Genomic DNA, 22564 nt, shown 5'->3' on the forward strand with positions numbered 1-22564 from the left:
CCCTCAGATTTTGGGGCTAAGACTATCCTGAAGACAGGATGCAGTAGCCACAGTGAAGTGCGTACCACTATTATCATCATATCATTTCTTCATGACAAATAGACTGCATGGGGTAAGTCAGAGATAATACCCAATCTGTCTTTGATCAAGCTGACATTTATTAATACATCTCGAGTCAAGGCATTACTAAAACAGGCCATGCCTAAAACTCAGCTGAAAATCCACAGCTTGAAGTACTGGCTCAATGAAGAGAGACCTCCTGTCAAAGTAAAGATTCACCATGAGATAAAATAGATGCCCACATTACAACTTCCGCCCAGTCAAGGCAAGAAGCAAAGTAGCACCCTCTAGCCCTACATGATGACATTTATTTAAAAATTCCCAGTCTCCTGCAAATCAGGAAAATTTGAATATGAAATAAAATGTTATAAAAATGGATGAAAGGCTAAAAGCAGACCCATAAAATACAAAAAAAACACCTTTTAAGTCCTGGAATTAAAATAATCCACTATAATAATACAGTGTCCAACTCAATCAGCAAACAGAGAAATAAATAGTCTCAGAGAGTCTTCATTACTACTTAAAGTAGCTAATGAATGTCACACCGGTGGTGTAGAGGGATAAAGGGCAGACTATGACACAGCTAACATGAGCTGGATTAGTGGCTTGAGCAACTGACGGAGAGACAGGGAGGGATGGGTGTGATCATACCCAGATGCCCACAATGACAATCCCTCATGGAGGCTGGGGACATCACAAGGTAAGTATGACTATAAGAGGGGTATAAGGCTGACAATATGGTTGTGCTGCTGTGGAGGCAGAATGAAACATCATACATCTCCATTGCTTGCCTGCCCCCCAGGCTAAACCATTGATCCACATTGGGGAGGGGGATTGAAATGGGTAGGCCATAAAAAAAGTAAGTCCTCCCAGATGAATGCATAGACATGCCAAGCACTTGAATGCCTTGTTCCATGACCAGTCCTAGCATTACATTGGATTAAGTCCAGGGGAGGGGGGTCAGTAGCTGGTAGACCTGGCGTGGACTGGTACAGGGGTGGTCGACCGGTAAAATAATGGATGGAAGAATAAAAAAGGAGCAAAGAAAAAAAGGTAACCAGTAAATCAAACTATAAAACAATAATAGCTAAAATGTATGACAACACAGTATGATAGCCATCGATCCATCCACAACACCTTTTTCGAATTTGGACATGAGGTCAGGGTGTCACTTCAACAGTGACAATCTAGAACCAAAGTTTTACACCACTGGATGGCTAGCCCTGTCACTGTAGTTCTTCCACACCACACACTCAGACACATACTCACACCTATGGCCAGTTTAGAGTATTCAGTCCACCTACTGCATGTCTTTGGAATGTGGGAGGAAACCGTAGCACCCAGAGGAAACCGACACAAAGACAGGGAGGACATACAAAAAAAGTAATGCTTGTTCTTCTTAGGGACATGTAAGAGTTTAAAAGATAAAAATTAAAATACCTCAAACAATAGTAGAAAACACAGAGCTTACCTTGAATTACAAGTCACACCTCCAAAAAGGTGTTTCATATTCTGACAATGATTGGCAATTAAAAATCAAATTAACTGAATGTAATTAACATAAAGCTATACACTGAAAAGGAAATATTTGGGTTATGTAGATTATACCTGCTAGTAGATGTGTGTATGGTAGAAAAAGGCTGGAATAAGACTAGTAAAAAATCAATTATTAATGAAAACTGGATACTGCAGGCAATGTTAATAACAGGGTACATCCTAGCGTCTTAATCTTAGAAAAGGTATCTAAACTGGGATTATTTCAAAAAGTAATTAAACCCGGTAGTTACTATACTTCTGTCTATACATCTTTGATTGGCATCTTACATAGATTATGGTTGATCTCTCAGTTGCTGGATGTGGGGTAGATACAGCCCATGGTTTGCTAAATTGGATCTGGTAGATCTGATACAGGAGAAAAACTGGCAGTAGCTTGACGGGCAACTTCAGAGATTCAAATATACGGGTAATAAACAGTTTTTAAATACTCTTTTAATCAAAGTGTGTATAGGTCTAAGAGGGTCTACCTCCAATAATCGAAAGACCAGTTATCCAAAACTGAATTTAACGAGACAACACCACCAAACTATTAATTTACCGAATGATCACACTACAGAATATTTTAACAGGGAACATATGCACTTGGCCGCCATGGGGAAATTTGCACTTTTCTTCACTGTAGTGTGATCCTGGAGTTGATGTATTTAGTTGAGGGGTGGGGCACAGCCCCACCACCTGGGTGGGTTTGACATACTACAGTACGTTTCTTCATTCAGTGCTTGCCAGTTGCACACTTTTCCTGTTAAACAATATGGGAGTGTGATCATTCGGTAAATTAACAGTTCGGTGTTACCTCTATAAACTCAGTTTCAGGTAAGTGGTCTTTCCATTATTAAAAGTAGACCCATTTAAGCATATTTTGAGAAGTGTCTTTGGGATGTGTATTTTGTAAATGCTTTGATGACTTTGTCTTCTTTTTTCTGTTGCCAATTACACTTGACTTTTTGAATATAGGTTGCTTACATAGGTGAATACAGGTTTAAAAAAATAAATGAAATAAAATCTCCATATTGGCTCGAATCCTAACATATTACAGATGAGGTAAGTTCACACCAGTCTTCATGTACCAAATAGGTGTACAGCCATTAACCCTGTCTTAGAGTGATGCACTTACTCACAGCCTTCACTCAACTGTAAGCTTCTTGCATAAATTTCATCAGCTCATAATAATTTTTAGTGCAACAGTTGGTCTTCGTTTCCAAACTATAAAATAACCTCTCATTGTCATTACCACTTGTACACACATTTTATAATGTCCTCCAAAGGCACCATTTCTCTTACTGGACCTGTAACTGCAGTACAGGTGTTATTTGAACATCCACGTGACCACCACAATGCCATTAGTCTCTCACCTTGTGCCTCATGTATCCATTTATGTATTTTTATCATAGGATGTTGAATTGTTATATTGTTCATAGGTTCATAGGTAGATACTAGGCTATCTGCCCTAAGGCATTTATAAGCCTAGCCAGAGTGTATTTGGCTTCCGCCTCCCTATTAGATTAGCCTACTGTGTCTCTGTAAAGTAGGTCATAGAAGGTACCCTTTTAAGATTAGTTTACTGTGCCTCTGTCTAGCAGGGACACAGAAGAGATCCCAGGGGTGAATTTGTGATTTCCCATCCACGCGTCAATATTTCGCTTGAAGAGGGTGAGCGAGGGGCTGTCTAACATGAATTGGGATTCTATTCCAGAGTGAGGGGAGCCTCTGGGAAATGAATCTGTCCCTCCAGCATGTCCTATTTATTTTTGTGTTGAGGTTTAGGTCCCTGGAGCGTGTAGCTCTAAGGGACTTGGATTTTTTGAGGTGGAGCATGTCCATTAATTCTGGGTTTGACATGGCTTTGTATGTCAGGCATAGATCACCTCTGAGTAGGCGGTAAGCAACTGAGTAGAGCTGGAGTTTCTTTAGTCGAGCTGCATAGGACATCTGTTTGTAGCCCATGATCCTCTTGGTGAGGTACTTTTGGGGTCTCCAGTTGCTGCAGGTGTCGGGTAAGGTACATCCCAAAAGGGGCATTGTATTCAGTTATGGGCCTGATGAGTAGAGGGGCACAATGACCTCTCTTGATCTAGATGCGAACCCTTTCATGATAAGGTGGGCTATATAGAAGGTCTTTCTAACCACTTTGGCAACGTGATTATCAAAGGAGAGATTACTATCTACGTTGGTCCCCAAATCTCTCATTACTTCTTCCGTACTTAATGGATTACCACCTATGTGGTAATTTGTGGACACCTTGTTTTTCCCAAAGGGGATGACTATGCACTTTTTAGCATTTAGCTTGAGGCCGTGGCTCTGGCATCAAGCATCTGTCTCTGTGAGATCCTTTTGGAGGATGCTTGTGTCGGCTGGAGATTCGATTATGGCCCCCAGTTTGCAGTCATCTGCGAATTTTGTCAGCCATAATCCCCCCGTGTTAGCCTGAACCTCAGAGAAGTATATACCGAATAAGAGAGGTCCCAAAACTGAGCCCTGTGGGATGCCACTTGTAACTGGTTTGGATTAGGACATGGCACCTGCGATTCTGACCATGTGGGTTCTATGTCTGAGCCAGTTTGCAACCCATCTTGTGATATAGGGATTGATATTTAAGCTGGTAAGCTGATTTATGATCCCCAAGTGGGGTATTGTGTCGAAGGCTTTTGCGAGGTCCAGGTCAGCTGTGTGGACTATCTTGCCCTCATCTATGGCTTTGGTAACTGTTTCAAAGAAATCAGCTAGGTTTAAGAGGAAAGATCTGCCCTTAAAGCCAAATTGGGTAGGGTCCAGTTTCTGGAGGCTCCCAATGTCTTTGTTTAGGAGTTCCATGATAATACGCTCCATAGCTTTACAGACCAGACTAGTCAGGCTTATGGGGCAATAGTTTCCGGGGTCCGTTGTGGCACCACCTTTGAGGAGTGGGACTACTGTAGCAGTACGCCATTCTTTGGGTACATATCCTGTAGTAAGGCTAAGTTTGAACAGTGACTTAATGTGAGGGTTCAGTTCTTCTTGGAGCTCATGTAAGACACAGCCTGGGACACCGTCTGGTCCCATAGATGCTGTGTTTTTTGCTTTGGAGAGGGCAGCTTTCACCTGTGCATCTGTGATGCCAGGGAGGTTACATTCAGTTGGGATAGGCATTTGCTCCTTTAGGGGGGAAGTGGGGAGAAGTTTGCGCTGAATCTGTCTGCCAAGATGTTGGCTATGTCTGTAGGTTCAGTATATTTTGTACTGTTATGAAACAATTCAGAGCATATCTGGGAGTTTCTGCCCATGTTCCTGACATAACTAAAGAAGGCCTTGTGATTATCTTTAGTGTCTAGGGCAATTTTTCTTTCAAAACTGGCCTTTGATGATTTTATGAGGGATCGAAGTTTCTTGCTAATACTGATCAGAGATGCCTTCCCTTTTTGGGATTTTGCTCTGTCATGTAGTAGCTTCCTCCTTCTGTTGTATAGCTTATTTATGGACGGGGTCCACCAGACTGGTCTCCTGTTTTTGGAGGAGTGAGTCTTGGTTTTATTTGGGATAGCACGATCCATGCATCCCTGCAGGTGCTCATAGAATGCATTTGTAAAGGATTCTGTGAATTGGGCTGTATTATCCTCTGGCCCAGGGGCTTTGAAGGATTCCACCTCAGTCTTGAGAAGTGCAAAGTTGGCTTTTGAGAAATTCTTTACAGTGATTTCCTTGGCTGGAGGTGGGGACGGGATATGGATGTCCAGGGAAATTTGTTTATGGTCTGATCTTACCAATGAGGGGTTTACCTCTGGTGTGGAACATGAAGTCCCCATGTTGGTGATGACCAGGTCCAATATGTTGTTCCCACTTGTGGGAGTGGTGACCAGTTGTTCCATTGCATTAGAGTTTATAAATTCAAGAAACCGTTGGGCAAGGGTGTTTGGGCTTGAGTAGTTTTCCCAGTCAATGTTTGGGTAGTTGAAGTCACCCAATAACAGTGTTTGGAGAGACCTTCATATTCTCCAGTGTTCTCAGGAATGCCAAGTGGGGTTCCTGTAATAGGGAGGGTGTTCTGTAGCAGGCTACAAACTGAAAGGCAGTTTTGCCTGCTGTTAGTTGCACATGGATGGTTTCTGATGCTTTGTGCAGTGCCACTAACCTGGAGGTGTAGGTATCTTTGATGAATGTAGATACTCCCCCTCCTTTTGTGCTTCGGTCCAAGTTTTGGGGCCGAAATGCATGGTATGAGTTATAACCTGGTAGTGCTGGGGTGCTCTCAGGAGCCTTGAACCAGGTTTCTGTTACTGCACAGACATCGATTTTCTCCATACTGAGGAGAGCCTCGAGTGCATGCATTTTGAGGTTTAGACTTCTGGCATTGAGTAGCATTACCTTTAGTTTTTTTATCCTTGGGTTGTCTATGGAGGTGGGTTTGTCCTTTGAGCCTTGCCTAAAAAAGGCACTATGGGGGTGGCAAGAGCCTTGGCCAGTATACGAAAGCCTAAGGGTGTCAGGTGCAAGCCTTCCCTAGCAAAGCAACGTGGCTTGTCAAGCATGTCATCCCAGGCTGACAGACACTGGATCCCCTTTGAATGACACCAATACTTTAGTCAATTGTTGTCTTTATACTGTGGCATCATTCTTGGTGAGGGCAAGATGCTACTCAAGGTCAGGGTCATACCAGCCTGGGCTACATGGTCAGAGAGCTCCTCTATGTCTCTTTTCATGTAGTCCAGGGAGTATGACTGAGTCATACTTGTACTTGCTTTGAAGTGACCTGAGTGCTTGCGTTATGTGGCGGATCCTGGCATCCGACAGGCAGCTTACAGTGACCTTCTCCTTGTTCAGTCTGGTGAGCGGGACGTCAGTGTGCCGGACAATAGAGTCCCCTATAACAAGTGTATTTGGTGTGTTGTTTGGCCTTAAAGGCTGTGACTGTGAGGCACATTGATTTTGTGAGATATGTAATTCGTGGGTATTGTTGAGGGGTGGCTGTTGCTTGGATATCTGCTTAGGAGGTCTTTGCTGTTTAGGCAGATTTTTATTTAGAGCCTCCGAGTATGTTTTTGCGTGTTTATGTGCTGGGTATGCAGATGCAATAGGTCTATGTGAGACTGGATTTGTGGTGTGGGTGGTTACCTTTTCCTCCTGACTGACTGTGCCAGTCTTGGGTTGAGAGAGCTCTGCCTCCAGTTTGGCTGTGTAACTGCATCTCTCACATGTATTAGAGTTTGTTGGAAGGAGGAGAGGGTTGTCTGTGTACATAAGGCAATTGTAACTGCCTCAAAATTCCCAGATTCACCAGCTGGACTGGAGAGTAACCTTGAAACTGACCCTTGGACATACCAGATTAGTATAGGGAACTGTTTTTTTTTACTGATCAGATTAGGGAAGGGAACTGATTTTTCACTTGATCAGGAAGGACCAATCGGGAGCCTAATACTTATGAAAAGTCAAGGAGGGTGTAGTGCTTTAGTTAGTTAGTGTTTCCTTATAAGAGCTGAGCAAGTGCAGGGCTTTAGAAAGAGAATAGAGTGATTACTTTGAGAGTATGAACAGTTCTAAGGGAAAAAGTGAAGTGCAGACTTTGTGGAGCCTGGAATAGTTTAAACCTGTGTAGGCGGCGCTGCCCGACCCTGCTCAGTGCGCAAAACCGCGCAAAAAGAGAGTTGTAGGGTTTTAAGAGAGAGAGATCAAGGAGTTTAGAATTGACCCAAAATGGCCAATAAAACTACATCTTCTAGGTAGTAACCACTCCTCCAGGGACAGGCAGGCTGTTCAGTGTTAACCACTCCCACGGTGAACACAGAGACTTCCCTTTAGCCTAAGGGACTCCCACTTTCTGCATTCTTTCATCTCCTGTTATATTATTCAGTCTTTTAGACTAGATTTTCATACTTTAGTCTAATTAATGCTCTCAAACTGATCACTTTATACAATGATGCAAATTCCATTAAATATTAATCATGCAAGTTTTCTGTCATTTCATTCCCTGAGGTTTACATGTTTCAGCCTAATGCTCTGCAAAGTTAGTTGTATTTTACTAAATGTTGCAAAACTCTAAGATGGTTATCTATTCTACGTCTTTTACTTTTTCTTGCCTTTTTCTTATGTCTACTTTATTGTTTGTATTGCAGTTTGTATAATTTGTGCAGAAGATATAATGATACTGTAATTTTCAGTTGTGTAGTTTTTCTCCCTGGTTTTCCACTGAAAATGCATTGCGTGTAGTCAGCATTTCCTGGTTAATAAAATAAACTAACATATAAATGAATATTGAATAAAGAAAGCCCAGTCATGTTACACTGCGTCTACAGTGGACTCAAGACCATGCCTGGGTATTCAGTAAGGGTTTTGCTTCAAGTGACCAGTATCTCTTTGCTCATTAAGTTTGTAGTCTTAATTTCCTGTTGCTACCTTTTCCCAGCTTGTGCTTGCGATTCGATGCATTAGCCCAACTGAGACAGGGTCATTCATAGGGTAGGTCTGCGTAAGAAAAAATGTCAATATAACATTGCACTATAACAAGGATGAATTTTGCTAGACTTATTTGTTCCTGGCATGGTTTGGTCATGAGAATAAAACCCAAATAATCAAACTTCAAAGACAGAGCTGAGTAAATCACAGCATAAAGAAATATAAGCATAGTATTTTGCTGTTCTTTCATAGCTACCATATATTTTGTAGCTTATATGCTAATGATGTTTTTATTTTATTTTTTGCTGTTTTACTCTTCAGTAAAGAAAATGCTTCACATTCTGAATTGCCTAAACCTTATTTTTTATAATATTTTAATAACAGCACATCAGGTGAACACAAAGTTCAGTCCTTTACACAACTGTACACACACATTTACACATATACAGAGTTATGCAGGCCAACAACATCCTGGTTAAAAGGACCAAGGTCTAAAGCATAAGAAAACAAATTCTGACTGTAAAGACTGCTACCCAGTGGGAGACAGATGTCCAGGCAAGTGCAGTGCATGCGCACTAGAGCAGGTAAACGGCATGTGCAAACGCTTGCACACTGAAAGGTGCCCACATTATGGGACTTTAACTTGCTGTGGCTGCCATGGGGGTTGGACATCAGGCATTGTAAAACCCTGATAGATTATGGATTCTTGTGATCACTTCTCACCTGTATGACCAGATGAGCTGGTCAGGCCAGTGGAGGGCTGACCGTCAACAGGCAATAGGGAGAAAGAGGCAAAGAAGAAATATGATAGCTGAATGTAGCAGCAGTTTCAGCAGCAGGGGGTTTGGGTTATGGGGATGGATTAGATAACTGAGAGTATTCTGTAGTCTTCCTTTGTGTGATGGCTTTTTACAGTCCACTGCCATTCATAGCTCTCAACCAGTCAGGGACAACTGTCAACAGAATCAGGGACAAATCCAAAAATAATCAGGGACATCCAAAATATTAGTGCTATTAACTTGAAATATTGATAGACTATGAATTGATATGCATTTTCTTAATGCAATAGACGTCTGTAACTAATTATTGTCATTATTTATTAAGTGTAATTCATACCTTTTCTCCAAAAGCCATCAGTTTTAGGAGGGATTAAGAGGAACAGAGCTAAAATTTCAGTCAAAATCAGGGACGTCCCTGAAAAATCAAGGCCATTTGAAAGGTTTGCGTTTGCTTTCCTCAAACTCCTTCACACACATGCCACTTTGGATAACTTCTCTCTCTTCAGCAGTAAAGTTTAATGATTTGTGCAGCTCTTCTCCCAGAATTTCTTGTCCCCTTACCCTTAGGACTCTATCCTTTCGACATCCCCCCTCCCAAAAATGTTTCCTGAACCCATCTTTGGATCGCTGACCCTTTGCCTGTTAAACAAATGCAGATAAAATGTTCTTATTTGAGATCATTACAATAAAAAAGATCACAAAACTTGCTATGCCCTGTTGCTGCATTATTTCCTTTCTCAGTACTACAAAACTGAAACTTTGCATATAAGGAACAAATTACACCTTTTAAAAATGTCAGTGATGAAAGACAAAATGTGCAAGCTTATTATCAGCTAAAAGTTATTCTTACTAATTGTTCATGCAGGGCAGTATAGGGTCGCCAGCTTTTCAAATACCCAAGGTGGAACTTTTTTTGTAGAAACAGGATATTTTGAAGGACAAAATATGCCCACAGCCAGTACAAAAGAGGGAACTTCACTTTTTTTCCCAAAATAAAAGCTTATTCTTGTAACATCTGAGTTGCTTATACTGTATTATCATGTAACATTTAGGTGTTTCAGATGCAAAATAATTGTAAAATGCAACTGCTAATGAAAACTTAGGAAATGTATTTTATCCTAAAATCACAAGACATTTACCATTTTATTATTTTTTCCCCCCACATGACACAACTGCCTAAATAGAGACTGTCTTACGCAAAGAGGGGCAGTATGGAGTTTGCATTCTTTCCAGGTGTTGCAGATACTTGAGTGCCTCCTGTTAACTTTAAACACATGGATCATCTTGCTAGGAGTATTTTTTTCTTCTGTTTCTCCTGCCTAGGAAGATCAGTGCTAAGGGCATGGGGGTGACACAAAGGTAAGACAACAGGAAAAAATACTTAAAGAACAGTTGATATATATATATATATATATATATATATATATATATATATATATATATATATATATATATGGGTCCCTATGACTTCGTCGACAGTTCATTTCGTCGACAGTTCATTTCATCGACAAGCATTTGCCCCCTTCCCCAATGTTGTGCGACCCTGAAGTTGATATATATAGTTAGGGGGGGATGTGGGGGGCACACCTAAAATGCTTGTCGATGAAATGAACTGTCGACGAAATGAACTATATATATATATATATATATATATATATATATATATTTTTTTTTTTTTTTTTTTTCCAGTGGGCTGGTGCTAGTTTTACTGTGGGAAGGTGATAAATTCTCTTGCCTCTTTCCATTGGTCAAACTGGAATGTGGGCTGGGTTTCACAAAAAAAGTGAATAATGTAGCTTAATCTGCAGGAGTGCTTATTAAAAAACATTAAGAAGACTGGGAAGTCGAGATGAAGACGACAGTGCTACTAACCTAAAGGATGTGTTACATAATTAGTAGTGGTAACAGCAATATATATTTCCATGGAACTAAGGCTGCCTGCCAGTGTGTGTGTGTTTGTGTATGAGTGGGTGTGTGTGTGTGCGTGTGTGTGTGTGTGGCAAGTTTCTCAATGTGAGAAGCTGAACTGCAGTACAGAGAATATGGCATCGTAAGATCTAAAAGAAGTGAACTCTGAAGAAAAATAGTGGAAAATCAGTAACTGCTCGGCCATTCAAAGAAGTAAAACATCAATAGGCTAAGTCATAAGTGCTGCAGATTTCTTCAAAGATCCAGTGGTATATGATAATCTAATGGTACATGAAGCTTTTAAATTGAACTTGACAAGATTCCTGTAAACAGAAATCCAAAAACTTGGCAAATAAACCAGAATAAAAAAATAAAGCTTAACAAGGGAACATTCCATTTCTAATAATCCTTTAAAATGTGCTAGCAGAAGAAATGCACATAGCAGGGCAGGGTAGACAGTCATCTGAGCACTTTTCAGGAACTCATCTGAATTCAGGAGACAGGTGCAGTTCAGAATCACTCACCATCAGCAGTCACAGAAAACTCCAAGAGACAATAATCGAAGTAGGCCAAGTGCCTGGGAAGAACACCAGAATCTGACATTCCTTGGAATCTAGCATCATGAATGTATTGTGCAGTTTCTGGAGAGCTCGCAAACTGCTGATTGTTATTTCACTTCCTCTCCTTCTTTTACCCCTACCTGTCATTCATCCATCGAGTGTAAGTACAACTTTTATTTATGTAATTTATGCTATAAATGTAGTGACAGTCTGACTCAGCATTGCTAAGCGGTTCATTAGTATTAGAATTATGAGTGTTTATTATACCAGCTTCTTTTTCCTGGATTAAATGATCCACACCATATCTTTCATATGTACGCTGTTAAAAGGATGCCCCAAGCACCTTTCAGATATTGGTCTTAAAAGGTAAAGCCCAGCATTTTACAGTCACTTTCTTTCATTTGTATATGAAAAAGACCACCACCACAGAGCATTAATTTGAAAATCAGACTTTAAAGTGAGGATATGTAGGATATCACGATACATACAATTAAAGTTTAACTTTGTTTATGTAGTCACAAAGAATTTCACAGTGCTGTGTACATGTATTTGTGTACTTGATGACATGATATCCTTGCCATTTCTCCCCTTCCCCGAGTTTTGCTTTCTGGACTGGAACTTGTTTTAAAGAGAACAGACATAAAATATCTTTGGTTACATACTGCAAAAGACAAAAAATGAATTCAAAGTTTAGCAATATAGTTAGATCCAAAAGTTAATTTCATTATTTATAGAGCAGAAAAGGCAAATAAGCAAAATTTGTTTTTAAGTCCAATACATTCCACAAACATAGTGCAGCTAATCTGCTTGCTACAGATTTATATTGGTTTTATATCCTGTTTGTGTATTCCAGGTTAAAAACTTGCTGTTGGTACTCTGGCTACCACATTACCTTTTCAGCTATGAAAGCCAATAAGCAATAATGTCTGTCCTAGTCACTATTTCAGGCAGATTCAGATGTTTAAACCCTACTCTATTCATACGTTTGTTTCTGGACATGTTCATATATATAATTTTAGTCTTTATTATTTTACTACAGATTATTATTGTACTACAGATTATTATTGTATTTCCCCATATTTATAGGCATGTTGTTTATAATGTCACATTACTGTCATTTACGTAAGGAATTAATACAATGCACTTTGGTGAGGTAAGAGATCCCATCTGTTCTGTAATGCATGCTTTAAGTGCCTACTGACCCATGTCCCTTTACCCATCCACATTATGTCTGTCACTCCACTACCTCCATTAAACCTGAACTTTCACACAGAGGAAATGTGTCCAATTCCTGCCACTAGTGACATTAGATGGGAAACTGACCCTGGCACTGCTGGAACTGAGCAGGAGTGTGAAATGGAATTAAATAGCAAAGGAACAGATTCCCATCTACAGGGGCAGGGATGGGGGGACTGAAGCATGTGACAGTTAAGAGCCCACCTACATGGATCCCACAGTTATGGCCACTCCTCTGTGCACCACTATTTAAACTGAGCACACATTTACACACAATGTTATTTCTGTGATATCTTCAGATGGGGCACAATGATGTACAAGCATTGAAGCTGGATGCCTGGACCACATCTCCAAGTTACCTTTACATTGCCTCTCACCTTTCGGCATGACATAAGACAGTTCCCATTTTGAGACACAAGGCTTGCACAATGATGAGTCATATTAGACTAGACACAATGCTAACAATATGGGTATAATGGTGGTGTTGACCATTCATACCAGTTGTGCCTTTCCAGGGGCTGCAATATGAAAGAAAAATACTATGTTACCTTTGTTAAAAATGAAACATCCTTTGTCTGCTTGGAAACGATATGTACTGAAATATATTGTCCTTTCAAATTTTGTTTATGCTGTAACTTCTACAGTTTTGTTCTTATTTTTAAAAACATGCCAAAAGGTTTATAACATGATCATCATGTGTCTCTTCATTCAGTTCATAATTTTTTTTAACGTATTGCGGATAAGCAAGCCAGAGTGGCTTACCTTCTCACTAAAGGGCATTTGGTGCTTCTGAAATCCCACCTTTTATCTCTTACTCAACGTATATGTTGTTTGGTTGTGCCATGTTCATCTGCCAGATTCAAAGCAGTCTTTAGGATAACAAAAAAAAAACAAGCTTTGGACCCCTTGATACTGAACAGTTTTAAAGTATTAAATAGTTTAAAACTGAGAAATTCATGAAATGTAACTTGACAGAAAAAAATTTAAATGATTAAGGATCTTATTTATCTCACTAGCTTTGGATTTAATTCCCATAATGTCATCCTTTTGGTTTGATTCCCACCAATTCATGATGCACATCGTTTGCTTAGAAAATATCATCAGGTCTCTTAGCTAACTAAACTCCTAGATTTGCTGCAGAAATATATGGAAATAGGGAAATATAAATGCAGCAAAATGTTTAATTTACTTTACTCACAACTATGCAAACTATGCAAACTTAGTCCACACACCAAAAAAACAGCCCTTTGCATTTATTAGGAAAACAGAAAACATGATAACATAAGTAAATATGCAATGCACATTTTAGCTACCTGTATGTATTAAGAAGGCTGTAGAAATATACTGCATTTGTGCTTGATTGCTCCTGTTTACAACACCCCTCTGATCATCACTGTGACAAACAGAGATACTGCCAGCACAGCTATCTGGAATTTTGTAAATAATGATGTCATCTGTGAATATCAACATGATCTGTATAAGATGCTTGTGTTACAAATGCATTAGAACTGTATGTCGTGTATATCAAACTGGTCTGTACAGATGTGTGTTGAAAAGAATATTTGCAAAAGGCTTGTGTTTAAAATGGATCCACAGTGTTTTCTGCTGGAAGAGAACAGGAATGTACATGCACTATTGTAACTGTTTAAATGTATATATTTTAACAGTGGAAATTGGAATACAGGAAGTTAATTTCAGAAAAATAGCTGAAATTAAATTAATTTATGGCAATGCAACAAAAAAATAGGCCCAATTCTAATAGAAAGGGCACTTTCAAGTGCTTAAGATGCAAAGCTTGCAACTTCATTGACAGCTCCAATGTTTTTGTACATCCATACTCCAGGCAACAGTACAATTTTAATGTTTATGCTGATTGTACTAGTTCCCACATCATATACTTAGCGACTTGCTGCCAATGTAGTGCTTTCTATGTTGGCAAAACAGATCAACGTCTTAAGGAACGTATCCTCAGACATTTGAGGGACATCAAACAGAAGGATCCCAATAATGCCTTAGCAGCCCATGTAGCACAGTATCCTTCTCATTACTTTGTATTTAAGGCCATAGAGGCCCTTAGCAGCCCACGTAGCACAGTATCCTTCTCATTACTTTGTATTTAAGGCCACAGAGGCAGTCTGTCAGACCACAAGAAGAGGTGATGTTCATAATCGCACAGAGCTAAGGGAAACATGCTGGATAATTAATTTAAGAGCAAACAGATCACCAGGCTTGAATACTATTGTGCCATTAAAACCTGCACTTAAGAATAGAAGGAATATGATTAGCAAGTTTAATTGAATGTTGCTTCATTCATATAATGTATTCACATTCATAGCTATTAGTTTTCTCATATACAATCCTATAGTAAAGAGAAGCACTGCCCCTTTAATTACAATGAAGGAAATTATACCTCTCTGCTAGCTGGCCTCCTTTTGGTTTGCAACAAGGGCATGTCAGAGAACTAAATGAGAAATGGCTGTGATGCCTTATAAATACAAAAGCTGAACAGTCCTTTTTATACGATCTGAGGAAGGCTTATTTGCTGAAAGCGCTTATCGGAAGACTGAGGACTGCTTATTTTATGTTATATTCTTTTTATTAAAGTTTTGATTTTACTATTAAGTTTTACTGCTGTGGTGGACATCAGGAGTTTTTAGTAGTGTTTGCTTTTTCTCTTCCTCATTGGTGTCCTTCACAGTGTAAGAAAGTTTTTTACCTATGCAACAAAAGATGGTATAGTTCAGTTTCAATGCAGCTAGACACAGTCTGCGCTGAAAAGCTTTCTGTATTGTCTTTGGAGTGAATGAACTAATTACTAGTTTTGAAATGTGAAGGAATGCAATTCTTTTATGACTTCCAGCATCTTTCAAAGATCTGAGGTCTATGTATTTTCACAGGTAGTTGCTAAATACTGCCAGATTCTAGCAGTGAGGGGGGGGGGGGGACTCACCTGGTATAGAGAGAGATGACAAGAAATGATGTCATTCTGCAAGCTATCCGAGCAGTGGGTTTCACTGCAAAAGCGCTCACCTTTTAATAAAAGCTTTTGTATTTTAGATTTGCTGGTGCACTGCCTCTGGTTTTCGTATTGCCTTCTTCATTGGGATTTTTTGTGTGTATATATTTAATATTGTCTTGTTCTTTTATTATTTATTATTAAATATTTTAAACCTTTTATTGCGGCTCTGTCTAGAGATATTTAGGTTTTGAGAGTACTTGCATGATTATTTGGTGACACTGTGTGAGCCACACCTAATAGCCCTGCTCTTGGTCAAACACCCATTTGTATTAAAATGAATATTACACTAAGATTGGACACCCTTTAAGGGCCTTAAAGTAGCTGATAAAGAGTTGGCTGGTGGCAGTGATAGCTACCTTATAGTCTGGGCAAAAACGGGGTACAGCTAGTAAACCTATACCAGCCTTTCCCAGGTGTGTATGTGTGTGTGTAAATCAAACCTCAAAGAGTATGCGTGTCAGCTACTTGGACAGGGACATGAAGCACTGTCTGGACAGAGAGGGTGCTGGAGATCTTGGCTTGGCCACTCAGCTGAGATCTCAACTCTATAGCTGTGCCATTGGTGAGTCATATTGATGATCTGGAGAAAGAGGGAGAAATCATCCCCAGACTTACTGTGGTCTCTGTATGCTCTCAAGGGAAATTGCACTCGATGCAGAGAGCTGCATCTGGAAATACAGTCTGTGCACTTGTTACCTCCTAGTGTACATTCACCTAGTGGGGGCAGTGGTGAGGATTGTGGCTCCTTAATTACTGGTCCAGTGGTGGATCGTTACAATCACTAACATTTATTAAAATATATAACTTTGTCATCTGCCCTTATTTTGATACATGTGACAATCTCCAACAGTTCTCAGAGCCATGCTTCATTGAGTGCTTTTTAACATGTTGGGGTTGATTCTCCATTACATCAGAAATGTAAAAAATCCATTCCATCATAATCTTCCTAAAACAGGATACATTTCTTAAAAAAATTAACACTTTTGACATATCCCATCAACTTGCCTGGGTTTAATACACTTCTGCTCTTATGTTACTAAGCTACTAATGAGCTTGATCCTGTAGTCCTGGGTTTGATTCCCTTAGCTTCCATTTGCAAGCACTGTGAATCACTTGGCCAGATACTTCACATGGGATATCACCAAAAAGAGGTATGTAAAAAATTATAATGGTCTCTGTCCAGACCTTTTTTCCCCCACTGACAGCTGACTAAATATGCCTTTCTTTGTCTCTGCTTTCCAATAAAAAATATACTAATAGCTACATGTTCAGCCCACTCCAGTGTAAGCAAACTGAAATATATACCTGTAACTGTTCAACTATGCTCCCAACCCATACTTGAGTAGAGCCTAATAATTTAGGTTTCTCATATGTATCCATACTAAATTATTACAACATTCTCTTTGTAATATCACTTTATCATTTTCCCTTTTGTATGGGAGCTAGAGAGTATACTGGTAATGAATGGGTGCAAGACAGAGAAACTAATACTGGATAAGACACCAGCCCATTGTAGCACACACACACTCTCACACTCACTCTCACACATATGAGCAAATTAGCAGATCAGTAATTCACCTGCAGTATGTTTTTGAGATGTGTGAAGGAATCTGGTCATTCTTCAAAACGTGCACAGCCAATGAGAGGATGTATACCCTATCCAAGAACTAAACTGGCAGTGTTATGAGGCAGCAAAGCTAACTACTGCATTGCTTTCCAGTGAAACAAATTGTAATATACACTGTTCTAATACTAACTCCAGACACACACAGAGATTTAGCTAAACATCTGTCTACTTCACATTAGACTAAAGTATTTAGTTTGTTTCCCTCTTCTATTACAAGGTATTCTAACAAATGTCTAATTCATCCTTTTGCTACTGTGAAGGAAAATATCAATTTAAATTTAATCTTGCCTTATCTGTAACCAGTCAATCATTATGCTAGTCATTTATAAATTATAATGCTCCCCCATTGCTAAAGTGTATCCTAACAAATACTATGTTGTCCTACCCCATTTTTAAAATATTCTAAAACGGATATGAATCTGCCATTCATTCTGTAACACAAAGAGGTTGGAATTACCAGATGCTTGAACCAGTCTTAAAAAATAAACAATAGGTAGAACATGAAAATTGCACTATCAGTCCCGGTTTAGTTCTGCAAGTCTGATACCAGCAACATTTCTAAGAAACCAGGTAAATACTGCATGTTGTTTTAAGATTCAGATTTCATTCTTTAGTCAAATAGATGTATTTCACTGAATATTAATTGGTTATGTTATATCCAAGATCATAGCTAAATAGGATTATAGTACTTTGTATTTAGTCCCTGTCCAGCTGTGGACCATTTTTGCCAAAGAAAACACATCCCTCTTCCTTATTTAATATACCAGCTTGGTCAGTCATATGACCTGTGAGGAAGTTCATGAATTTCAATCAGTCCATCAATAGACAGGAACATCGTGAACTGGAAGTTATTAGTAGTACAGTGTCATAGGAAGACTGGGGTAAATGGGTAAGGGCTTGTGCGGGATACAAACTGGTAGGGGGTTCTGAAATACCTTGATAGGTTATAAGCTATCATTACAATTGTAATTGTTTGCAGGCAGCTTAAACTTGAATGACAAACTATTTTATTGAAAAAATGTAACAGTTTATAAGCTGACCATAAATGATTATAGTAGAGATTTAGTTTAAAAACTGTCAAAGTGCTGATTGTTTATAAACTGTTATATTGGCCAATCACCTATAGAGTATGTAAGCGGGGCAAATGGCCAGGACCTTTGGCATTATACTCCATAGTTGACTTGAAAACAAGCTAAATGTCTTCAGGGTAGACTTTTACATGGTTAGATGGATTGCAGACTGGCTAAATGATAGAACCCCTTATAATTAAGCTGGCAGGTGCCACTTAATTAACTAGCAGAGCATGTCAAGGCTCAATGATATGATCCATTCTTTTTGGTTGGCATTTTATGACCTTCATATTGTAAACCCAGAACTCTAGCTAACCAAATCTGTCAATGAGTGTAAGCTGAGTGTAATGGCCCTACAGATATAAAATCACTATAGCAAGAACAAATCCTTGCAAACAAATGACAAACAGAGAAAGGGAAAAAGTGCAGTATATTATTTTAGTTTTTTTTGGTCCCCTTTGGGAAATCATGTAATTGGTGATGACCTAATGCCCCACAGCCATACTAGGGTCTACCAGCTTTAGATCCTATACTGCTGGGGATGGAAGTGGATCCTAAATGTGTCCTGGGGTCTCAGCCATCTCCACTTCTAGCCTACTGGGGATTTTTTTTATTTATATGCACTACTCACTTCCCCGCCCTACCTCCTATGTTGTTTGTTGACTAGTCCGCTCTTTGAAACATGCGTTCCATACAACAGCAGCATCAGTGAACTCTCTCCCACCTGGGATAGGCATCCCCATCCCTCCCTGCCATTCTGTCATTCAACCAAGTGGTTACTCAATCCTAGATTGACTGGGTGTGATTAATCAATCCTAGATCAACCTGACCATAGTCCATAGGTTCATAGGTAGGTACTAGGCTATCTGCCCGAAGGCATTTATAAGCCTAGTCAGAATGTGTTGGCTTTCACCCCCCCCCCTTAGATTAGTTCCCTGTGCCTCTGTCCAGCAGAGCCCCTGAAGTGATCCCGGGTTAAACTTTTTGTTTCCCATCCACTCATCAAGGCTTCTCTTGAAGAGTGTTAGCGAGGAGCTCTGCCTAATGTAGATTGGAATCTTGTTCCAAAGCATGAGAAGTCTCTGTGACAGGAATGTATCCCTCCAGCACGTCCTATTTATTGTTGTGGTGAGGTTTAGATCCCTAGAGCATGTGGCTCGATGGGATAAGCTTTTTTTAGGTGGAGCATGTCCATCAGTTCTGGGTTGGACATGGCCTTGTATGTCAGGCAGAGATCACCTCTGAGTAGGCGGTATGCAACCGAGTACAGCTGGAGTTTCTTCAGTCAAGCTGCATAGGGCATCTGTTTGAGGCCAGTGATCCCCTTGGTGAGGTACTTCTGTGATCTTTCCAGCTGTTGCAGGTGTCTTGTAAGATACATCCCAAATGGGGCGTTGTACTCTATGATGGGTCTGATGAGCGATGAGTAGAGGGGAACAATGACCTCTTTTGATCTGGATGCAAACCCTTTTGTGATAAGGTGTGCCACATAGAAGCATTTTCTAACCACTTTGGCAATGTGATTATCAAAGGAGAGTTTACTATCTACTTGGGTCCCCAGATCCCTTATTACATCTTCTGTATTTAGGGGACTACCACCTATGTGGTAGTTTGTGGGTACTTTGTTTTTTCCAAAAGGGATGACTATGCACTTTTTGGCATTTAGCTTGAGGCCATGATTTTGACACCAGGTGTCCATCTCAGTGAGACCCTTTTGGAGCATGTCTGTGTCAGCCGAAGAGTCAATTATAACCCCTAGTTTGTAGTCATCTGTGAACTTGGCCAGCCATAGTCCTCCTCTGCTTGCCTGTACCTCTGAGAAGTATATGCCGAACAGGAGGGGTCCTAGGACTGAGCTCTGGGGAATTCCACTTGTAACCGGTTTAGAGTCAGACCTAGCTCTCACAACTCTTACCATGTAGGTTCTGTCCATGAGCCAGTTGGCAACCCATCTTGTGATGTAGGGTTTATGTTCAGGCTGGTGAGCTTGTCTATAATACCAGAATGGGGAATGGTGTCAAAGACCATTGCGAGGTCTAGGTAGGCTGTGTGTACCACCTTTCCCTCGTCTATAGCCTTGGTAACTGTCTCAAAGAAGTCCACCAGATTTAGGAGGCATGATCTGCCCTTAAAGCCGAACTGGATAGGGTCTAGTGTTTGGAGGTTCCCAATGTCTCTGTTAATGAGTTCCATGATGATGAGCTCCATAGCCTTGCAGACCAAGCTAGTCAGGCTTATAGGGTGATAGTTCCTGGGGTCTGTTGTGGCTCCACCTTTGTGGAGCAGAATAACCATTGCTGTGCACCACTCTATGGTTACGTAACCTGTGGAGAGGCTAAGTTTGAACAGTATGTTTAGGTGAGCAGTTAGTTCGTCTTTGAGCTCATGTAGGACACAGCCTGAGACACCGTCCGGTCCCATTGATGCTGTGTTTTGGCTTTGTAGAGGGCTGTTTTAACCTGAGTGTCTGTGATTTCAGGAGCTCTACATTCTTCTGGTATGGTTATGGGCCCTTTCGGGGGTGAGAGGAGGGTGAAGTTTGCACTGAACCTGTCTGCCAGGATGTTGGCAATATCGGTTGGTTCAGTGTATTTTGTGCCATTCTGCACTAACTCAGAGCAGATCTGAGCATTGCCACTTAGATTCTTGACATAGTTAAAGAATGCCTTGTGGTTATCTTTGGAGTCCTTGGCAATTTTTCTTTCGAAACTCACTTTGGATGATTTTATGAGGGATCATAGTTTCTTGCTGATACTGATCAGGGATGTCTTCCCTTCTTGGGATTTTACTCTTTTCTGTACTAGTTTCCTCCTTCTTTTGTATAGCTTGTTTATGGCAGGAGTCCACCAGACTGGTTTCCTTTTCTTAGAGGAGTGATCTTGGTTTTGTTTGGGATAGCACGAGCCATGCATTCTTGTAGGTGCCCGTAGAATGCATTAGTAAAGGATTTTGCAGCTTGGACAATGTTATCCTTTAGCATGGGGGCTTTGAAACTTTCCACCTCAATCTTAAGTAATGTGAAGTTTGCTTTTGAAAAGTTTTTCACAGTGGTTTCCTTGTCTGGGGGTGGGGGTGGAATGTGGATATCCAAAGTGATTTGTTTATGGTCAGAGCTAACCAATGAGGGGTTGGCCTCCGGTGTGGAGCACCAGTCACCCATGTTGGTGATGACCAGGTCCAATATATTGTCACCTCTGGTAGAAGTGTTGACCAGTTGATCCAGGGCATTTGAGTTTATAAATTCTAGGAAATGTTGGGCAAGGGAGTTAGTACTTGAGTAGTTCTCCCAATTAATGTTTGGGTAATTGAAATCACCCAATATTAGGGTGTTTGGTAGGACCTTTATATTTCCCAATGTTTCCACAAATGTGGAATGGGGGTCCTGGGACATGGTGGGTGATCTGTAGCAAGCTACAATTTGAATTGCAGTTTTGCCCATTGTTAGTTGCACGTGGATGATCCCTGAAGTATCGTGCTGTGCCACTAACTTGGAGGTGTGGGTATCCTTGATGAATATGGATATGCCCCCACCTTTTGTATTTCGGTCCGGGTTCTGTAGCTGAAATGTATGGTATGAGTTGTAGACTGGTAGTGCTGGGGTGCTCTCTGGAGCCTTAAACCAGGTTTCTGTTACTGCACATACATCAATTTTCTCCATATTGAGGAGTGCCTCGAGTCCATGCATTTTGATGTTTAGACCTCTGGCATTGAGTAGCATTACCCTCTGTTTTTTGTTACTTGTGCTATTTATGATATGGGTTTGTCTTTTGAGCCTTGCCTAAAAAAGGCACTATGGGGGTGGCAAGAGCCTTGGCCAGAATTCGAAAGCCTAAGGGTGACAGGTGCAAGCCATCTCTAGCGAAGCTGCGTGGCTTGTCGAGCATGTCATCTCAGGCAGACAGACACTGGATCCCCTTTGAATGACACCAGAAACTTAGCCATTTGTTGAAATTGATAATTTTTTCTTTATACTGTGGTATCATTCTTGGTGAGGGCAGGATGCTACTCAGGGTCATACGGCCTGGGTTACAAGATCAGAGAGCTCTTCCATGTCTCTTTTCATGTAGTCCAGGGAGGTATGGCTCAGATCATTCACACCAACATGGACATGTTAGGACTTTATCCCTGTATGCCACTGGAGTGATCCCAAAAAATCCCCAAAAAAAATCCTATCTAGCCTAGCTAGTGTTCAGAGGCATCTCATCTGAGTCAAAGGAAGATATCATCCTTCTGTACTCAGACCTAATTAGACCAGTTACAGAGTACAGTGACCCTTTTGACATGTACCTAGCCAGATATATTGTGCAGGTAGAAAGGTCACAAAGGTCCCTAATTAAAATGAGTATGTGTGTAAAATCTATTAGTCAGCCAGATATGCTTGAAGC

General features: G+C 40.4%; 1 protein-coding gene across 3 annotated transcripts in view; it reads left to right on the forward strand.

The window, feature by feature from the left end:
• The window catches only part of SLC13A4 (solute carrier family 13 member 4), a 378128-nt gene that overhangs the window by 7040 nt on the left and 348524 nt on the right, over nucleotides 1-22564 (forward strand). For 2 of the 3 annotated variants that reach the window (XM_044087465.1, XM_044087467.1), the window contains exon 1: nucleotides 10582-11387. The exons of the other annotated variant lie outside the window; for it this stretch is intronic. In XM_044087465.1, coding sequence (XP_043943400.1) covers nucleotides 11289-11387 — 99 coding nt within the window. In that variant the 5' untranslated portion in view covers nucleotides 10582-11288. Of the gene's footprint in view, nucleotides 1-10581; nucleotides 11388-22564 lie in introns of those variants that run through there. 3 annotated transcript variants of the gene reach the window in all.

This window comes from Protopterus annectens, chromosome 11.part0 (genome assembly GCF_019279795.1).
Source record: "Protopterus annectens isolate FY-2018-M chromosome 11.part0, PAN1.0, whole genome shotgun sequence".
Lineage (NCBI taxonomy): Eukaryota > Metazoa > Chordata > Ceratodontiformes > Protopteridae > Protopterus > Protopterus annectens.